Source organism: Malurus melanocephalus, unplaced genomic scaffold, assembly GCF_030028575.1.
Source record: "Malurus melanocephalus ecotype Western Australia unplaced genomic scaffold, MMel_1.1 scaffold_140, whole genome shotgun sequence".
Classification (NCBI taxonomy): domain Eukaryota; kingdom Metazoa; phylum Chordata; class Aves; order Passeriformes; family Maluridae; genus Malurus; species Malurus melanocephalus.
The window spans coordinates 570,314-592,264 of NW_026623372.1; the positions used below are offsets into that span (position 1 = coordinate 570,314).

Here is a 21,951-nt window from a genome sequence, read left to right on the forward strand (position 1 = left end):
AATCCAAAGATCCTGTCCTGTTTTCAACCATGCAGTGGCCCTTATGTGGGCCTTTCTCATAAAAAAAACATATGCTCTATATTCCTTTCTCTGGAATTTCCTCTGTGTTTTTCTCCACTGAGTATTAGCAGTAGTATTACTTTGTGTTTTCCAGTGTGTTGTCTTATTCTAAGTGCCAGTTCTTTGCATTAGCCTCAAATTCTTTTTGTTTTCTGCTTACATGTCTTTGCATCACAGAGGTAAAGGACTAGATAATTAGGTATCATTTAGCTTGTAATTATTTTTCCCTCATTTCTGTCTATTGTACAATCACAATTTTTCTAAACCTTACAACATAATCATAATTATAACCCTCTGAAATCAGTAATGAATGAATATGTTTATGCATCATGAAGTCACCAGAAAATCTCCTGCAAATCAGAGGCCAGATTTCCACTTCAGCTGAGAGATGATGCATTGTGAATAAAAACTACACAAATCCTATTAATTTCACCCAGTGAAGGCCACTGGTAACATTCTTCCCTGCTACAACCTCTCTTACAAAAATCCATCTGAATCTTTAATACCAAGTCCTGAAGAAAAGGCAACAACCTAGAACTTAAAAAATAAGGTCTTTTCAATTAAAGATTTAAAAGCAGAAGGCACCTTATGTACCTTTTCCTTATCTTTCAGATAAAGACCTCTAGGGTAAGCTTGGTAAATCCTTATCTGCTAGATAAAGGGCCACTATGATGGGCCTTATCGCTTAATTAAATCCTAGTACTATGTACAATGAAGTCAATAATTTGTTATACAAGATAGCACTTCAACCTGTGCATTGGATAATGCATCTCTATCGGTTCCCTGTACCTCAGCCCACTGCAATGGCTCATGTTCCATAACCTGCTCCTGGGCTGCCAGGAATTCATTACAAAAAAGGTAACAGCTTAACGTGGACAGGCTGCAATAAATAAATCCCTGAATCAAACTGATTTGATATGTAAGGCCTAATTCTATTATTCTTCCTCATAAGGAATTTAGATGAATGTGAAAAATCTGTGGGTTTTGACCCAAATAAAGTAATGATGCTGCCAATTACTGTAATGAAAAATTGTATAACCAAAGTTAATGTTACAAGGTGTTACAAAACCYGTGGAACAAATGTAGCTACTGAAAAGAACACATGATAAGGTCTAAATCCTGACCATCCTTGTGTTTCATTAAGGTTCACATCACCTATTGCATTTACACCCACACATATCAGGATGAAAAGAGAAACTGATCCATAACCCCATATCACACTGGCAAGGTCTTTCTGAACGTAAACTCAGTTCAAACGATTCTGTTTTCCATAGAAACATATTTGCATAAAGCAGTCTAATACTTGCAATGCTTCATTTCACTAATTCACTTATTGGTAATGTGCCAGAGTGATCTGTTCCTGAGTCTGTTTGGCAACAACATTTTYGTACATATGGAAAATCCATAAAATCAGGTGCATTGCATCTCTGAGTTTTCAAAGGATCCCATTTTAGCCTAAACCCATTACTCTTTAGGCCCAGCAAACACAGAAATTGCTTGATTTTGTGATATGCACTGAAGCTTTCCAAACCAGGAAACCTCATAGATGTGGAAAATGTTAGACTTGAGATCTGCTACCGGCACTAATCTTGCTCAGCACTATAAAAATAGGGACTCTGTGGCTGGGATTTTTTTCCCTTCATTTGACCAAGAGAGGTCTCCTGCAGCTAAGAGYCACCATTCAGCCCATATAACGTAACTGAATGGAGGAGGTTACACAACCAGCTCAGCTTAGGCACCTGACCTTTAAACAGCCAGAGGCAGAAAACACTTATCCTCCTCTTAGAAAGAAAGCCCGAGGAGTGTCTGAGCACAGAGCTGTACCATGCTACAAGGCAGATGTCTTTTCATGAAGGATGGGGCATTAAAATTCTCGGTGGCTCAGTAAGACAAAAGGTCCAGATGAGGACATCATTCATACAGAAGACGCTGAGTKCTTCGGAGTGTGCTGTGTCTTTACTGATTTATGACAATGATGTGCGCAGACCTACACTCTCAATGTTRAGCAGAGACAACTCCTAGCCACTGGGATAAACCATAAACTGACTCTAGATTATGCTACCCCAAATTACCCCATTAAGATTACTCTGTAAATTTAGCATCTCCACACATTTATAGGGTTAGCTGCTATCACATTCTGCTTTCATAAAGCTGAGGGTGCAAAAACCTCTTCCAGGAACCACTGTTACTGATGCCAGGCTAAATACAGTCTAAGTTGCTCAAGCTTTGTGCAGGAGTTCCTGGATTTCACAGCTGGCTACTTCTAGCAAATTGTATTCCATTCTGTGCATAGTCCCAGAGGATTTCCCCATAAATGCATAGACCTAGTTCTTGCATGTCTGGCAAACTCTTCTTGTATGCTTGCCAAGTTTTAAAGGGCAAGGAATCAACAGCTGATAATTTATGCCAGGAACCTACAATGATCCAAACTCACCCCTCGTGTAATTCTGGTAAAGACAGCAGAGTTCCAGGGGAGAAGTTGTTGGCTTAGCAAAGCAAATTTTCACTGACATTTGAGAAATACACAGTATCAATTAAAGCAGAGCTAATTATTGCTACTATTATTTGCATTGCAGTAGTTCCCAAAGGCTTTTAACAGGATTATAGCCTTCTGGCACGAGGAGTTCTTAGGAACATGAGCTCATATCTGGAAGTTTGTACATGATAGCTGTCATTTGTACCTGTGCACGATGTTCAGTGGGGTTTCACAGAGCACTGAGCTTTGCTCCACAGGTAGGGGTCACAGGAATCTGAGCCACAGGAGTTCTTTGTGATGCTCTGAGKTTTGCCTAGAGCCATCACATGCCCTTCTGCTCTCTTATAGCCTGGCCTGTGTCCAGAGAAAGCAACTCTTCCCAAAGCTCAGCATTTGGGAAARGCCAACTATGCTGTACATTGGCTCCTTGTCAGGAAGTCTCAGGAAACACTCCTAATATTTATTTATTCTGATATGTTTAACATGGGGTACCATTCCCTTTACCTAAGAATGGGGGATCTCAGACATTATTCACTACATTTAATCATTCTTAAAAGGAAGGACTGCCACACATTTGTCAACTTTATCCTGATTCACCTGCTGTCCCTGACACGAGATGGGATCCTGGTGAAATGAAGCAAAGCTTAGTAAGATTTCCAGCATGCAGACTGAAAAAAAAAAAACCAAACTAGAAATAAACCACTGTAATGTATTTAATGCTTGGATTTCCTTTGCGTTTCTTGATTTCTTTTTACTAGATTCCTAAAATATATTGCAAACACCAGGGTCTAGAATACCACCCAGGCTTCTGAGTGCTACCCTCTGTTCAGAACCCACAGTACAGCCCAAACCTCCCTTTAGCAAGCTGGAGCTGGTAAAAATTTATGTATTTTACACTACAGTAAGATATGTGTTCTGTTGAGATTTTGATCTTTGGTGGTTGACCAGCTTTCTAGGGACTCCACACGTGACACATCAATAACACACTTGACACATTGCTTGTTCAGCCTATTTCTCAGCTCACAAGCTCCCCTGTTCTCCACCCTCGCAGCTGCTTACCGGGTCCCAGGGTCACATTGCTCTGAAGAAATTACAGTTGAAATAAGATGCATCAAGTGGATTGCAGACTACAAGGCAGATAAGCTGCAACAAGGGGATAAATATGTAACAAGAATGCGGGAGGAAACTGAAAGAAAAATTACAGTGAAACCAAAATTGGATACACATGAGCACTGCCCACAACCCTAAAACCACAGTTAGTCATGGGGCTGTAACACACTCAGTATGTTTTCCGTTCGAAGTTTATCACCAGTGTTTTTCATATACTTTGTTCTAACCCCCATACTGTTCTCTTTCCTCAAGTAAGACATTTATTAGTTTTCAAGTCTTTCCASTTCCCAATCTGCCTTTACCTTCCAGGGAATTGGCTCAAAGAGAAAGCACCTTTCATGTGTGCCTCTCTTCTAAGAGGTGCTGCTGCATCGTATGGTTGCTGTGACTGCCAACAGATCATAGATCAGGCCCAGTGACACCTACAAGAGAGCAAATTGGTTTTGCACCCCTCGTTTGTATACTTTAAATCCAAAATTTCCTRTCAGTTGTGACAGAACGTTTGCTGCATCACAGGATGTTGCTGAAATAACCCAGGAATTGCTTAATGTCCGGTTTTGAGGAATTCACCCAAAGAAGGGTTTAACTATGAATGGAAGATGGTGCTGTGGAGTGAGATGTCACTTTGAGAGGTTCAAYGCAAGGAGGTTATGAGCCAAACCCATGACTGGACCACCCATCTGGGCCAGCCTGCCATGCTGTGAAAACTGGTTTTGCCGGACTAGAAAGCAAGCTCACAAAGAAGGAACTGTGGTTAAAAAGTAAGTCAATAGTATATTTTGTGTAGGGAATTAGGAACCATTTGCTGTTGATAACACTGTTCTAAACACCCTCATATTAATTTCAAGTGTTTAGTGGAATTAAAATTGGAAGGCTGCTGTACTGGATTTCTGACTGACTTTCAACCATTTCAGTGTGATGTAATAAATAATGATTTAAATATTTAGAAAATATTTTAAAACAATATTGTGCCTGCTCCAAAAATAAGTTACTAATTATTTTGAAAAGAAAATGTTKACATCCAAACCCAGTGTAAATAAAACTGATAACGACTATTGCCGAGGAAATAGCTTAATATAGGGAAGATAGGACACTAAAATTTTTACGGAAAGGTTTAAAAGAAGAAATCTGAGGCAGGAAATGCAAAGCAACCTGCCCCAGTAATGCAGTGAGTGCAGAATCAGGATTACTGTATCTTGAGCTCTTTCTCTGTCATTCACTTAATCCCCTTGCAGGACAATCTGTTGCATTCCTGACCACAACAGGATTTGCTTGGAAGACTCACAGTCAAATATACAATTTATGGAAAACTTCCAGAAGTATTTATTAAAGCAATGATGATTAATTCACATAAAATAATTTTAACCCATGGATTCAAGAAGCTGTTATCTTACCAAAAAGGCATGAGCACATTTGCATTTTATAGTACAGGGTAGGTAGTACAGAGAAAAAGCTGAATTTTTTTTATACAGAATCCAGAACAACTATAGTTCCCGGAATTTGAAACTTCACAGCAAGTTCTGAGTGAAGGTGAGTAGAGTCACCCACCTCTGTCATTATCATTTGGGTCCCTGTTCCATGCATGCTGAARTTCAGATATCTGGGAATTGCCACTTTTTTTTTTTTTTKTACCAGAGGTGTGCCATGTGGCTGAAGTATTTGCATATTAATCAAACTAGCTATTAAAATGGGCAAAAAATAGATCATAAAATATCCATGCWATACACTTTTCTACATATCAGAATTCCACAAAGCTGTCCATTGTGAAACTGTTTATGTTTAACTATTTCCCAGCATCAAACAAAAAAGATACAAAGAATTTTGACAAGAGAGCTGTGAATTGTAGCAGGCTACAGCTGAGACTGGCTGAGTTGTGTCCTACACACTTCTCCTCTGTTCAGCCTTTAAAGGGTCCAGGAAATGYCTTCTCTTGCCAGGAAACACTTTTGTATTGCAAACCAGCTTCAGGAATGAAAGATCAATACCAAGAAGCAATTGCTGAAATCCTGGTCCCACTGAARTCATTGTGGCTTTTTATCATTGGTATTTGTAGCATTTACTTATTACCCCTATGTCAGGCAATCAGAGCTGGACTGATGGACTACATATAAATTATCAGCAAGCATCACCTACCGACAGTCTGGTTCCTAAATTAAAGACAGAATCTGGCTGTGAGTTTGCAGCAATATGTAAAGAATAAACCTCTAGCTCTGTGGTTGTGAAGCAAACCTGAAAAATGAGATCAAATGCAATGTAGAGACAAGTCTGCAGGGAGAACAGAACAAAGTGACATGAGAACTTCCCTATTCTCATAGCGAGGGTTTAATCAGATAACGCTGATAATTTAAATACTAACATTGTTAATTATTTCCAYGAGGACTTGTCCACCTGGGAAAGTTTTGCCGTTTACTTGAACTAGTCTTCTTAGAGTAGGCTCCATTAAACTGTTTTAGATCAGATTTAGTTTCCTCACAAGTTATACAATGTAGAAGTTTGTTTTCTATCATAGTGTAATTTTATATTGCATTTAACCTGGCCTGGGCAAAATGCCACAAGTCCTGATTCCCCTACTAAAACTTGRAGAAGACAGGAAGGAAACTCAAAGTGAAAACCTTTTGGTAATTACTTTTCTGTGGGATCAGTGACCCACTGATATATGCAGCAGCCACATGGTCGCTGGGTCCTTTGAGAAGGAGAGGGGAGCAAGTAGCCAAGCAGCAAAAGGGAAGTGGAGCACCAGCAGGAAAGCACTCACAGCTTGCAGTGAAGCAAACTGAGCACATTGTAACACTGAACCTGTAAAGAACTCAAGTGAGGCTTTGGTGGGGCAGGAAGAACCACATGGTCTAAACTACTTTAGTTCAATTTATACRTGGGTTAACTTCCCTGCATGCTCAAGCCTTGAAGCATGCAGGACCACAACTCTAACACACCCTGAGCCATCCCCTTCATGGTGTATTTAATTCATTATATGATGACTTTTTTTTTGTCACCCAACAGGCAGCTGAACTGGGGGGTTCAAGCTGGACCTGTGAGTCCTGAAGCCTCAATAGAGCCCAATGTGCCCAGTTCTGGGACCTTCCATGCAGGGAGGACATTGAGGTGCAGGAGCGGGCCCACAGAAAGGCAAGGAAGGTGCACAAGAGTGGTGAGGAGCGGCTGAGGGGGCTGGCAGTGTTCAGCCTGGAGAAAAGGAGAACATTATCACTCTACAACCACCTGGAGGGAGGCTGTAGTCAGTGACAGTCGGTCTCTGAAGCAACCAGTGATAGAACAAGAGGAAATAGTCTTAAACTGCACCAGGGGAGGTTTAGGCTGGCCATTAGGAAGAATTTAATCTCAAAAAGGGTGATTAGACATTGGAASGGCCTTTCCAGAGAGGTGGTGGAGTCACCATTCCTTCAAGGAAAGACTGGACGTGGCGTGGTGTAATTGGTGTGGTGGTGTTCAGTCACAGGGTGGACTCGATGATCTCACAGGTCTTTCCCAACTTAACCGATTCCGTGATTCTGTGCGAGCCGCGCATTTCAGAGGCGGCACAAAGAGTCACCCACGTCCGCAAGAGACATCTACAGATCCCCGTCAAGGGACTGCGAGAACTGTTCTGCCTCTCCGTCCCATTCGCACAGTTTGTCCCGCCCAGGTTAGGGCACCAGCTCTGGCCCGGCCGGCACAGTTAACACCCTCCAAGCCGCGCCCCGCTCGCCATTGCGCCCCCACAGCGCCCCCGCGCACGCGCCCCGCCCGCCCCGCCGCAGCGCAGGCGCACCGCCCCACCGCTCTGCGCACGCGCGGGGGGCCCGGGGTGGCCAATGAGCGGCGCGCGCCGCCAGCCCGCCCCCTCCGCGAAGGAGGGACCCCGGTCCTCCGCCGTCCCAGGATGCAGCGCGGCGGCGATAGCGGCGGCGGCCGCCATGTTGTGTTAGTTTGTTGTTCTCTGGCGGCGGGAGCGGGGCCCGCCGGGCGCTGAATCCGAGCCCTTCCCGGCTCATTGCCCGTGTCCTTCGCCGCGTCACCGGGATCCGCCGCTCCGGCGGGCGGCACCGCGGCGCTGCCGCGACCCGCCGCTGCCGCCTGGGCCGGGCGAAGAGCCATGGCTGCCGCGCTGGGAGGAGGCGCCGGTGGGTGCTCGGGGGCCGCTGTCGGGGGAGCGGGGCCCGCTCGGGGCGGCGCGGCCGGCGGGGTGCGGGGAGCCGCGGACTCCTGCAGGGCCTTCCTGGGGCGGGGGTGCCACTTCTGCTGCGGGCCTGGGCGAGGGCGGCGCGTCCCGCGTGGTTGGGGCTGGCGGGGCGCGGATCGGGGGGAGCAGGAGCTGCCCTCGTACCGCAGATTCCCGGGAGCGGCACTCCGGGTCGTGGCACCCGCCGTGGGGCGATGATGGGAGGTTCTGTGGCCGCTCGGCCGGGGCAGGGCCGGGAGGGACAGCGGCCTCGCCGCTCGCCGCGGGTGCGGGGCCTCCGCCAGACATGGGTGTGTTTTATTGAAAGGCATGCACAGAATCACAGGATCAGTTAGGTTGGAAAGCACCTCTGAGACCATCGAGTCCAGCCTATGACGGAACACCACCGTATCAACTAAAGCATGGTACTAAGTGCCACGTCCRGTCTTAATCATCTCTAGGGGTGGTGGGTATTTTTTCACATAGTTTTTGAAGGTACAGGTGTGTAGCCGGTCTGAGTAATATGTCTCTAATCTGCGGTGTAGTTGTAATTTATTTTACAGACTGTCCAGAAGTAGAAGGTCTCAATTGAAAAGTGTAAAATGAGGTCAGTGCTTGACTCCAGGACTCTCAGGTGTTCACTCCRCTGCGCTTCTGCGTGACTATGGACATCTCTACACTCAGCATTTTAACATAGCTCAGAACTCTCTGTGGTTCTGATTAAACAAACTTCAAAATGACGACATTTGGTTGGGTGATTAAAATGAAAATGTCTTTGAGGGTTTTCCTGAGTGTTAGAGGGAATATGTGTCTTTCTGTGCTTGCTTTCAGTAAGAATAGCAGTTTTTGATAAAGAGTGGTCAGAGTGATCAGTTGATCCACTTGTCCTTGTCTGTACAAAAGTTTGTGGTGATTTAGTCGGTTAAATTTTTGTCCAGGAGAAGAGTGGTAGCTCGTTCAGTGTTCACTCATCTGAGTGGTCTGACTGTGCTCAGTGGGTGGTTTGATGGGTAGCAATTGCATTTTTAGGGTAAGTGTTGTCATACAGAAAGGTAAATGTTACAAAGAAATTCCCAAATTTAGGAGTTGAGTTTGGGAAGAAGKCTAGGAAGGACAGTGCTGGCTGGTAAAACAGCAAGTAGTTTAATAYCTTTGGCATGTTTTAGTGATATTAAATTTACTGCAATACTGAAGTTATTTCACAAAAAACCTTTGTGCTAATTTCTGTCGTTCAGATAAGTTACTTGTGACACCGCAGCAAACTTTGCATTCATGTTCTGGGTGGAAGTTTTGGTGGTATTATAAGGACAGAGTGATTTAAAGGACATCACTTTTGAAGCGTTTTGGTTCTTGTGTTTAAAATTGTTTCAAGTTGAATGAACATGCTTTCATGTACAAAGACAGCAGCACACAAACTTCAGCAAAGTGGTGAGACTGCAATTTCAAGGCTGATTTTTGTTATTGTAAAGTTCCATTTGTGTCTAAGGGTGAATTGGGATCCTTTTGTGCTAAGTGGGCACAGGCTGTTGTTTAGTGTTCAGTGTTCACACTGTGCTGGTCAGTAAATGGTGGCCACTTACATACAATCCCTGCCGCATATAAACAGTGTTTGTTTAGTCCTGATGAGCACTGTGCAACACTTGCCGAGTGAAGGAGCCTGCAGGTCATGCACTTATATCTGTGTGACTACTCAGAGAGAATTCCTAATACACTTTTAAAGCCCAGTCAAGAAAGCCTAGAACTTACAGAAATGAAATGAGCAACTGTTTTTGGAAAGGGACCACTGTTTAAAATCAGCAGTGGTAGCATGAGAATGAAGCTCAGAACTAAGTAGTTATTTGGCTTAAATGGTTTTGTTCATTTAAMGTTTTAATTGTAGATACTAATGTTTGGGATTTAGTTTCTGAAGTTTTAGGGGTGAGGGGAAGAGTTTAAAAGATGGAGATAACAGCACCCCAGTGTTTCTTGAAAAAAGGCTAATTGTTGGTAAAAATGTGAAATAGGTTTTGGAAAGATAAATTATTGTTAGTTTGATATCATGGGGTAGCAGTTGACAAAATGAGATAGTTTTKGCTTTGAAGATGCAGATTAAAGTTTAAATCTTCTGTAAGGGTGTGTTACAGGACTGAAAATGAAATATGAAATGTGTGCATTGGCTGAACATTTAAATGGGGGAAGGAAGGTGATTTGCCTGTTGGACAGTGTATGTGGATTTACTCATTTATAATCTTTGGATTGTCTGTTGGACAGTGTGTGTGGACTTGTTAATTTATAATCATTAAGGTTTTGGGGAAATACTGGCTTGATTCATAACAAAGCTTTCACCAGTACTTTWGTGACCAGATGTTTTGGTGCAGTAAAGCTTTCCAAGGATGAAGGTTACAGCTCTTTTGGTATTAGGTTTCGTTTCATGAACTAGAAAGTTTTCARGTGATGGTCTGTGAGGTCTCTAGGTGTAATTCACAGCTCCATATTACTTTGCAAATTCTTTAGCTAATCAGCCTGATTCAACCTGCGTCTAATTCTAGAATGGCTGCATGTTGAAACAGAAAGTCGGGTGGGTGTGCCAGTGATGAGGGACCTTGAGGGCTTGTAGTTGCTCATTAGTTCATTGATAAGACAGTKCTTCCCAAACTTTGTTCCAGTTTTACGTATAAAAACAGAGCTAGARTAAACATTGGTTGTTGAGTAACAAAATCTCAAAGGGTGACTACAAAGAGGATTGAGGCTTTCTCTTCACAGAGAGCCATGTGGAAAAGATGAGGAACAGTGGTTATAAATTGCACCAGGAGAGGCTTCACTTGATACAAGGTAGACTTTTTTGAAAGGGAGAACTGTTAAACTGAGAACCAATCACTGGGAAAATTTCTTCAGAGATATGATRGAACCTTCATTRCTGGAAGCTTTCAAGATRTRATTGGACAGGGTGCTAGATAATTTGCCTCATCTAGACTCCTCATAGGAGATCAGGTGGTGTTTGAAGGTCCCTTTAAACCTAGACTGTTGTATGATTTGAGGACCATATGCTTATAGTATAAGGTAACAACAATTTGTATAGATGCTGAAATATTTTCTTGATATTRACTGCTGTCAGTGTGCAGCTAGATTGTAGTCTTATTTAGAGACAGATGGTTTACAGATTAAACAACAAACCATCACCAAAACAAGGCAAGGAGCACCTCTTCATTATCTGCCATACAGCAGTAAGGGAAAACTTACAGATTTTCTTCCTTTCACATTAGTTCACTTTTGATGGCTTTCAGTGGCCTAGAAGACTTTGGGTGGAGATGTCCTTTGGTTGTGGGTCATGACATGGGATGAGGTGGAGGAGGAGTTGGAGAGGGTCCCATTAACATGTGTGTCCCTTCCTGCTGGAAGTCCTGTACGTACCAAGAGTAGCAGAATGGGTATTTCTTTACTTCTGAGGCTGTCATCAGCTTCATTTCATTTGAACATATGAAGTTTGCTGTTGCACTCTCAGCAGTGTAATGGCTGTAAAAGCCTCTTGTGAAGCTGTTGGTAAAAAGTGGAGAAAAGCTTACACTGCTGGCACAGCAAGCACCTTTCTGCGTGTTGTGGGTCACTGTCAAAGATGWAGTAGAAATTGTCCAGTGTGACAAATTCAGTTGAAGTTGTTGTGCTTCAGGCTATACAGCAGCAGCATCCAGGGACTGGAAATAGACTCTGCTTTTGTGCCTAGGTGAGGCACAYGCTAAAATTCCTCCCAATCTTAAAGGTCTATAGAGTTTATAATTCAYGAAATAATATGCTCATGGGTGTACCAAGAATTAGTGCCCCTGTGTTGTACTTGGTATTCTACTAAAAGCTAGTGCCAGACAACATTGCTACTTCAGTGTGCTTGAAGCAGGGAGATGTCCTTAAAACACAGCAATTTTTAATCTCTCTGCTTTTTTTTGTAAGGTTTCTCTTTTTTTGTAAGGCTCTTCTGAATGTTTTCTCTTTTCAGGTCATCTGAAATAAACATAGCCTTAATACCAGTTGTTTTTACAAAAGCTAGATCAAACTTTAATGTATCAAACACTAAACCTCAGATTTTAGGTCACATAGAATTTGTAGTCCAGAATAATTTAAAATAATGGCTGTGACAGACTTGACCAAAAAACCTCCAAGTAAGTGATGTGATTCATCCTTGTTATGTTGTGGTGTAATGCAGCCTCAGTTTTAGCTATAACTTTTGGTTGCTGTGAAAGATTTTGGTTGCTGCTGGTTGTAGAGTTTCTCATCAGTGTCCAAATCCATTTGGGAGCCAAGTTCATGTGGATTTCATTTGAACTTTTTTTTTTTTTTAAACAGCCTTCCTTTGCTGTTCAGCATTTAAAATAAGGACAATGGCAGTTTGGTTTTCAAAAGCAAATATATTTTCTGGTCCAATCAAACTTTGAAAGTAATTATTTTAAATTTTTTTTGGTGACTTGGTGGTTTTGGGTTCAGATGTAGTTTATTTTGAAAAAAGGAGGATAAGGCCCTATTTCTTTCAAGCATTGGTTAGAGAATTTCAGTTCCAGGCAGCACATCATAATTAATTCTGATCTTGCACATTGTTAGTGACTTGCTTTGCATATAAACTCTAARAAAGTAGGTTTTAAGAAGATAAAAATAATTTCTCTCTAGTGCTTACTTTTTTTCCCGCTTTATTTCTTTGAGGAAGCTAAACTCTGTCTATAGGAGTAATTTGGAAACAAAACAAGGAATACACTAATTGAGGAATGTGTTAGGCAATTGTTAGGTTGTTAYAAATAGTTAGTCACCAAATATTTAAGGCCTTGGTGAGTAATTGTTTACCAATATACAGGCTGCATGGTGTCTGTTCCTGAACAGATAAATTAAACTGTTCTTTGAGTGTGTCATATTTGTGCATTATGTGATAGTAAGACTGAATTTTTGTGATGGGGTAGACAGCTTGATTTTTTATAATAAGTGAGACTGGATTCATAGTGGGCTTCATAAAGTGTTGGGTTTACATAGCAAACTGGGATTCAGGAATTCTTGTTGACCTTGTGGGTTTTTTCCTGCCAGATGCTGTCACAATTTGTTGCCAGAAGTTTTTGTTAATCTGTTCATAGTTGTTAATAGTGCAGTTCCATTGCCAGCCTGTGATACCGATACAGACATTCCTCATGAAACCTGTTATTCTTTTGTATTGCATAGCAAGAGATACCAAAATTCAGTTGACTGTTTGGCTGTTTTTACATGGTGTACTTGGCTGCTGAAAAATGAAGCTTTTACAATTCCTATGTGTTGTGTGACCTTTTGCTAAAATATGAAGAAAAATATTTTGTAGAAATACACTGTTGCATAAAGATCTGGTAAGATGTTTTTAATCTGGAGTCTTGTGCTTGAAATGTTGTCAAGTTGTCATGTTAAGTATTTTGAATGGAATAGAGCAAGATGGACTAGTTATATTCAGTATTAYTTGAAGAATAGAGAAATTGTGTTTTTTTTCATGTGGTAAATGACTTTTCCCCCCTAGTGTTCTGATATATATATTTTTTTTAGTAGTTCCTTTACCTGTCATAGAATTATATTGGGTTTGTTTTTATTTTGCCCAAAAGCAGTGAGGCTTAGTTACTTCATTGAAAGACCTGTCAGGTGAATAGTGCATAGAAATTTTTTATCCATTGAACTGTACGTTCATTGTGGCATCTCCATCTTGTTTTGGATAAGAAGTCTTCAGTGCTTTTTCAGTGCCTAATATGCTTTGTGTTCATGATAGTGTAATGCTGAAACAAACCAGAACACAGAATTTTAAACTGTTCAGCTTTGTGAGACAGCACATGGCTAGTGTTCCAGAAGGCTTTCAGGTCTGGTTGTGGGAGGACTGAAAATGCAGTCATCAAATGTTTTTCCTACTCTAGAAGTCTTGGCCATCTCATTGCAGGTAAAATACTCCATCTTAGCAACAGTTTCTATGTGTGATTACCTTTTTARGCTGTTAGTACCATTTTAAGATGCTAAGAGCTCTGCATTGTTCTGCTGATTCACCTCCTACGATAYTTAGACTTGATTGTGTAGCTTAAGACTTCCATTTTACACAGAAAAATTAGTGAGGATTTTATTGAAGGAGTGTCCACAGARTTAGAAACTGCCATCAGCATAGCCAAAGAAGAAATGAGGCTTCTATTTTGTGCACTTCTGGCATGGCTGATTTTTTCTTCTTGAACAGGAAAAAAAGATACCAGTTCTGGCCATGTATCATAAAACCAGAACATAAGCTGTATAGAACAATTTGCATCACTGCTGATGCAGCACCTGGGTAAGTATAAAGAAAGAAAGAACCTTTTAGTGTGTGGCCCGAGTGTATTCATGTTTATTCTGCTGTTTATTCACAGCTGGCCAGAGCCTTGTGAAGCAGGCTGGTCTAACAAAACAGCCAGCATCAGTCTTTCTCTGCAGCATCATGAAACTTCCCTGCCGCTGTGATTACGATGGTTTACTTAGAACTGCAGTAAGGAGAGCCAAGTGTTCGACTGGTTCGGTTTTTCCCTCTCCAGCTGGCCTGTTCTGCTTGCTTATTCAGTTAATGCTTTTTTTTGGCTTTTGGTAGGTCTCCTTTGGTATATTGTGAGGTTTTTTGTTTGAGTTTCTGTTGTTGCCTGGAAATCAGAGGGGRCTTAGTGTACAGTGATCACCTATCAGCATATTCCAGTTGGTACCCARCTGATCATAAACATCATCTTGGCGAGCTTTGCCATGGGCTCCTGGAATTGCAAGGAGCTGTGGCCAGTGTCTTAGCAACAGTTGCTTGTACGGCTGCACCAAGACTGCTGGAAAAGATACAGAATCAGCTTCCTGCCATAGACATATTAATGCATTAAAAACTTATGTTTATGGATTCCCACCCTCCGTTTTTTTCTATCTTCCATGCATTAGTACTGCGAATTACTTAAAAAAAAAGTTTGGCTGTTGCCCCTAGTGGTTTTGTACTCTGCTGATGCTGAGTGGTTTTATTTCTGTACAAGTTAATGTTTTACAGGCATTTAACCACCCGTGGCACAAACATTGACGTACAAGTTTCTCAAGGAGAAACAGCTATAAATGTTACATTGATTGTTTTTTTTACTGGTATTTTGCAGTATTACTGCCTAGACAGGTCAAGGAAAAATGAAAGTCTGAAATGTGGTTTCRTAAATGGAGAGAAAACGATGCCTCCTGAGGTCTGTTAGGCATCACATCACATTGCAGGTGTGAGGCCTGAGTCYGTTTCAGMGCTGCTGTCTCACAAATAAAGCTGSCATGGAATGCCATTTGTAGATGCATGACTGTTGTGACCTCCTTTTCTAAAGCAAARCTACAGTGTGCTCTGGGCTCTGACAATCCTTAATGTCAAAATGGCATAGTTTGTAATGCTCATTGTCAGTGTCAGCTGTCACAGAATAAATAAGCATRAAAAAGAAAAGCTGTCTTTTCCTGTCCTGGAGATCTTTATATCATGTGTATTGGGATGGGAAGAGATGAGAACAGGGAGGTAATGGGGACATGTGGAGCATTTTTTACAAGCTGTGGTCACTACAGGCCAATTAACCAGTCATTTTTGAGGATTTTATGTGCATCCTGCTAGAGGGCAGTTGTGAGAAGGACTTAGCTAGATGTAATTCAGCTTTGAATTTTGATAGAAATTGCTTATAAGTAAAGAGTAGGATGTGAGAAATTTGGAGGGCTTGGAGGAGCTGGAGAGTGGAGTTCCATGATGTTGGCTGAGTGGTGGGAGTTCAGGTGCACACTAGAAACTTGGCAGGAACTTGGATCATTCTTTGCTGTAGTTTCTTCACTGGAGCAATAATAACTTGAAACATTTTTCCTGCTGTGAAACTTTGATGTCTGTGTTGGAAAAATCAACTTTGAGTTGTATTGGTAAGTGTTTCTCTTTGCTGTGGAGAGAGGAAGGGTTTGGTGTGTTACTTTGTGTTGTCCAGATTTAAAAGTGGCTGATTTAAAGGTCCATCTGTGGAAGGATTGTGGGCTAGCAGCTCAGATCTTCAAGTGYTCTTGGTTTATAATACAGCTCTCTAGTTCTAAAGTGGTAACGGGTGTGAAAAAATATATTTTGCAGGCAGGCATAGCTTAAAAAGAATTTCTGTTATCCTGATGGTGGTCTTTGTCTTGAGCTGTATTAGGCAGTACATGGACACATGTTATTTGGGTTGCTGCCAAACCAGTAGCATTACCTTAAAAAATAATCTTTGGTGGTGGTTACATCAAGCCAGTGGATWACTTCAATCCAGCTGTAAGAATAGTGTCAGTGCAGGGTATTTGTGTCCCTAAAATGTCAGTGTGCTAAGACAGTCCTTGCACCATGGTTTTGAATGACCATAAGGAGAGTAAAGTTGCCTTTTTTCCTCCCACCCACCAGAGACCACAGAATTGGGTAATTCAGGGTTCAAGAGGAAGATGGGAAATACCTGTGTATTTGTTTGGCTTTCCCATGAGTGAAATAGGAATTAGAATAAGAAGTTTAAATAAGTAGATATTTGAGCAGAGAAAGGTAAAACAACTGTTTCCAGTGGTGTTAGCCCATACAAATCAGTTTATGTATAAAAGATTAGTTAAAATAAAAATGTATCCATCTGTAGTAAAGGGAAGGACCTGATCAAGGCAAATTACTAATACCTACTGTTTCAAAATGAGAGTCGTCACACCTCATGTTGTATCATAATACATACTGAGCAGTCTGACTTTGATASCTATTTATGATTGAAGTTTCTGGTTTTAAGGTTCTTGGTGTAGTGATGTTGCAATATCTGAATTTTCTTTTTTTTATGTTTTCACCTTCTTTTAAATTTTTGTCTGTCACTAACACTGATATTTTAGTAAGTTAAAGTGAGAAGTAAATAGGTTTGTCATTGCATATGGGGGGTGTTCACTAAAGGATACTGGTTGAGTTTAAAGAGCTGAAGACAGATTTGGTTTAGGAAGTTTATTAAAGAAACCAACCAAACAAACATTGTTGAATGAAACAGTTGCTCCTTGGCAGTGTACTTGGTCAAGGGGTTGAATGCAAATAGAGTTAGGAGGATGGGTGGATATATGGCATCTTAGTGATCCTATTTCAGTGTCATACTGCGAGGACTGGATTGCCCAACCTCCTGTATTTTGCAGACCATTAAACTGCAGCAGTTTTACCCCCATGTTGAGCAKGACTTTCATTTGCCCACTTGATTCTTACCAAAGTTGTTAAAATGGGTGAAAAGAGTGAATCCAGTTGTGCATTCTCTGTTGGGGCTCTAGTCAGAGAATCCGAGAGTGCAGGTTGAATATATTTGAGGGTATGTGCTGCCAGTACAAGACTTGATGTCTGAACAGAGCAGATGAACTTGGCATGTATTCTCTGCAGAGAAATGGAAGTTTTAATACTTTTAAGTAGCAAAATTGTCATTTGCCAACTAAGCTATGCAACAGGATGTGGTAGGCTAAATTGGGAGTATCTTTTGAGAGAAATATGAAGCACCAGTTGTTTCTTGTAAGGCAAGTGCCTCCTGAGGTGCATAGTGTAATCTGCTTCAGTGACTCTTGGTGGTTTTACTATGCCAGTTGAGATAATTGAYTTTTCTGTGTCTTGTTACTGGTACTGGCCTGCCTTGTGCTGTGTTTAGTCCTATTTTCAAAGTGCCTTTGCAGGCKCAGTGGTAGTGGATGAGCTTGTGGTCTCGAAGGCAAGCAAGGATTTGGCAGATGTTGTTACCTTCACTTGCACTGCACCTCATTTTCTGGGGATTTCTGGGGAACTGGTGTTTTGGAATGGCCTTCAGTGGCAGAGTTTTCCAGTGATTTAGCTTATGCTCTGTCTGGTTTTCTCGGGTGATCCTTGTTACACCAGTGGGAAGAAGCAAAGCTTGGTTTRTGTGTATGTCCAGCAGGGCAAGGGCCATGATCACCCTTTGTACTCAACACTGGTGAGGCTGCGCCTCAAATCCTGCATTCAGTTTGGGGGCTCTCACTACAGGTAAGACACTGAGGTGCTGGGGCACATCGAGAGAAGGGCAATGAAATGAAGCTGGGGAAGGGTCTGGGGTACAGGTCTGATGAGGAGCAGCTAAGGGAGCTGGGTGTGTTCAGCCTGGGGAAAAGGAGACTCAGGGCAGACCTTATGGCCCTTGCAAGCACCTGAAAGGAGGCTGTAGCCAGGTGGGAGTTAGTCTCTTCCTTCAGGTAACAAGGGATAGGATGAGGGGAAATTATCTCAAGTTGTGCCAGGGGAGGTTTAAATTGGATATTTGAAAGTGTTGTAAAGCATTGGAACAGGCTCCCCAGGGAACTGGAGTCACCATCCCTGGAAGGGTTCAAAAAACATGCAGATCTGGCCCTTGAGGGCATGATTTGTTGGTGAGGATGGTGATGGAGCTGGGTTGATGGTTGAACTTGGTGATCTTATAGGTCTTTTCCAACTTTAATAATTCTATAATTCTACGTTGGTATTTATCTGTTTTCTTCATGTTAATTGGAAAGTAGAGAAAGCGTATTTTTGCATCTTCTGAGCAACATGCACACCCCCACACTCACCCAGAAAAATSCCATCTGTGTGGTTACTTTGGCAACCTTTCATTTCAGTAAGAATTATTTAATATAGTCACATTTTTTTTACAGATGATGATTTCGATCAGTTTGATAAACCTGGTGCGGAAAGGTCTTGGAGAAGAAGGGCTGGAGATGATGACTGGGACAGGTAGGTAGAATATTTTCATGTTCAGTTTCTGTATGCTGAATTGCACTGTTCTATTTTCCAAATCTGGCATTTTGTGCTCTAACATTTGCAGCAGTGCACATTTAGATACTAATGAAGATGTTGGTTGTTTTGCATGTGTCAGCCAGTGCTAGATCGTGCCAAACATGTTCTTGCCTTGAGGAATATAGAGCATTGTGAAGAGATGCCTTTTAAAATTGGATAAATACAAAGTATTTGTGGTGTGTAATTTTGCAATTAATGTTCTSGTTTTCCTTTTAAATATTTAGTAAACCTTGGTGGTTTAAGTACTTAGAATTTGCTAGTACTTGAATTTGCCCAGGAATTTTTAAAATTACTTTTACTTTAACTTGATGTTTAAATTTTTATCCACAAAGCCCTACTTAAGTTTTAAATTGGGCAAGAGAAGTAGAGCTTAGGCATGGGCTTCTTCCACAACATGGACTGTTGTAAAGATTTAGAAGTATGTGTGCACTTGGTTATTTTGGGAAAGAATTGTGTTCTTTTATGTGAAAAGAGTTARGCTGMTGGCTAGACTGATCTGCTTTTTCTGGGAGAAAACTTTTCACTTATTTCTGTGATTCCTATTTTTCTGTGGTTCCTATTTAGTAATAGCCTTSTTCAGACTTTGCCAGTGGTTTTCAYTCTAAAAGGGAGAAAAAATATTCCAGATAGATTTCTGTCTTCTCTAATAATCACTCAAGTGATTGTAGTAAACAAATTTTATTGTAAGTGGTTTTCCACTGTGCTGAGCCCTTGAAGTGAATCRACTGCTCTACATTTATTGTCATTCCAGAGGCATTAGTTTCCTCTTCCGTGCTTTTGTGCTGGGTTGASTGGGTAGTTTGTAGTTTYCATTGCTGCAGGAGGCAAGTATGTCCAATACTGAGCAGTGTAGACAGGAGCTCCAGTATGTACAGGGTGTTCTGCTGTTTGCTGGTGAGCAGTATCTGCTCTCTGTCAGGCCTGCACAGCTGTTAAAGGTCGGATGCTGAACTGCATCTATTTGAGAGTGTAATTAAAATAACTTGCTCAGGCTGGGTCGCTCTTGTGCTGCCTCCCCTCTACAGGTCTGGCTGTTCAGAAACCTTACAGGCTGGGTCGCTCTTGTGCTGCCTCCCCTCTACAGGTCTGGCTGTTCAGAAACCTTAAAATCAGTATTACAGGCAAAATGTTTTGTATTAGAGTGTTTCCGGAACATTTTGCCTTTGCTGACTTTGTGGTGTGAATGGGTGGGCTCGTAGATGCTGAGTGGTCACATTTTAGCTGCCCTACTCATCACTTGAGAAAATTTGGAAGAGTCAAGCAGCTGTTGCATCATAAGTTGGAAGCGTTTTACCCAGTGATAAACTCCTTGGGCAAAGCTGGTTTTAATAGAGCTTGAGAACAGGTTTAGAGTATTTTCACCAAGCTGAGACTTTGAAGTATACAAGGATTTAGTTTTAGAAAAAAAGTTTTAATTTATGTGTTTATTATTAGCTGCATTTAATTTAAGAGAGATGATAAAAAATTCAGTAGTGAAATTGTGCAGCAAGTGGTTTCAGGTGCAGAGTGGGAGATTCCAGAGCTTCATCTTGCTGGTCCTTTCAGCAATTTTATTTTACAGCTCTCTCTAATAAAATACTATTTGCATGTGTTGGAATATTTTTTTGGGTAATATTCTCTTCAAATTGCTAAGCTTTCTTGKAAGTGTTGAGTTCTATGGGTGTCTTGGCAATTTCAGATGCTGTTCATGGATTTGTTGCCTGATGTAATTGCTTGGGGGGTTTTACCCGATGGTCCAATTCATTATAGGACATAGTTTCTTGAAGATAGAAAAAACGTTGGATGAACACAGTAGTCTGTATTTTAACCCTTCATGCTTTGTTTTCAACTGAAGCATCATTTGAGAGGGGGAGATGAAGGAGTTCACACATCTTTATCAACCATCAGCTCTTACTGTGTTGTTACTTGACTGAGTCCCATCCCCCAGTCATCGAAATAATTTTGAATTTTCAGATCTCTGTCCTKTCTCAAACCCTGGAGGGTGTTAAATGAGAGTTGGAGGCCCCTGTTATTTTGGGAGCACAAATGTAACACTTGTCAGAGAATTTCCCCCATTTTTACAAGTTCTTTTCCTGAAACATTTGTGTCCTTGCTACTACTCATGTTTAATGAAGCATGCTCATGAAATTGGAGGCTTAAAAGGGCCAGTCTGACATCTTTATCACATTAATTTACACAGAGTKTGGGTTTGGGAAAAACCTGCATTTCTGGTGCTCATTCCAGATGACAGGGGTGAGTTAGTAGCTGCCTTTTGCTTAAATTCACTTGTTCAGACTCTTCTTTGAGATTACTCATTTCTCTATGCTGGCAGAAAACTCCACTTTTTATTGTCTGGTTTTTTTGGGTTTTTTTTTTGTTTTCTTTTTTTGAGAAGGCTAAATCTATTCAGTGAGGAAAATGTTGGGTGTTAGGAGTTGAGGAAGGGGAAGAAAATAGGTCCTTTTCTTGTGAGAGTAGCAAACCCAAGATTTCTAGTATTGTGGTTTTGGAAAATCTTTTGTCTTGATGGTAGCAGTAGTGAGTTGCCTTTGGATCTGTCGTGGATGTGTACTTCTAGTTTATTTTATGTGGATTTGTGTTTTATCACATTGCAACCGTTCATTTTTGTCTATTTTTCTCAGCTAGYCTAAGATCTGTTAGTATCTGGGKTTTTTTGTTTGTTTTGTTTTCTTTGGTTCTTGTGCTTGTTTGCATTTTTTCGTAATGATCAGATTTAGTCCTTGTGGGCCCCCCTTTTTTTTGATAGACAGCATCAGATTTGGCTACTTAAAAGAAACTTGAGATAGTTTCACTTTACTGTGCAGGCTTTTCACTGTTACTTTGTATATTCAGAAAGTTACTCATGGTAATTTYTATTCTTGTAATACATCAATGAAGATACTGAAGGACGTTTAATATTTTAATAGGTTTTGAAGGGCATCCTGCAAACAAATTTTTGCTTCTGATACAAACTTCATTTGTATCCTAGTGCTAATTTTTTTTCACTGTCAAGCAATAGGCCGGAGTTTCTAAAAATCTAGAATATGTTTGCAGTTCCAGTGATCAMTTGTTAATCTTTTTCTAAATAATCACATCAAGGATACTTTTTTAGTAATGTGCTAAATAGCCCTATGTTTAGATAATTAAATTAGTCTTCCACTTTCTTTTGCATTCTTTTCCTTAATCTGAATTTCTTGCTGTCTGAACTTGTTTTTTGTCTTTGAATGCCCCCATAACATAGCGCTCTTGCCATCTTTCGGAATTTCACTGGTGCTGGAATTCTGCTTTTTTGTTAAAAGCTATCAGTGGTGGACCATAATGCTGGGAAATATTTTCAGACCTTTTGGTGCATTTGTTRGATTACTGGCAGTTGAATAGATTGTCGCCTAAAAAAAATCAAAATCGCTAAAGTTGAAGTAGGAA

At 41.1% G+C, this 21,951-nt stretch overlaps 1 protein-coding gene across 5 annotated transcripts in view; it reads left to right on the top strand.

The window, feature by feature from the left end:
* Window positions 1–7,509: 7,509 nt before the first annotated feature.
* The window catches only part of RBM33 (RNA binding motif protein 33), a 98,115-nt gene continuing 83,673 nt past the window's right edge, over window positions 7,510–21,951 (top strand). For 4 of the 5 annotated variants that reach the window (XM_057371068.1, XM_057371071.1, XM_057371070.1 and 1 more), the window contains exons 1-2: window positions 7,511–7,767; window positions 18,408–18,486. In XM_057371068.1, the coding sequence (XP_057227051.1) occupies window positions 7,740–7,767; window positions 18,408–18,486 (107 nt within the window). In that variant the 5' untranslated portion in view covers window positions 7,511–7,739. Of the gene's footprint in view, window positions 7,768–18,407; window positions 18,487–21,951 lie in introns of all 5 variants that reach the window. The other variant, XM_057371069.1, reaches the window with a different exon arrangement.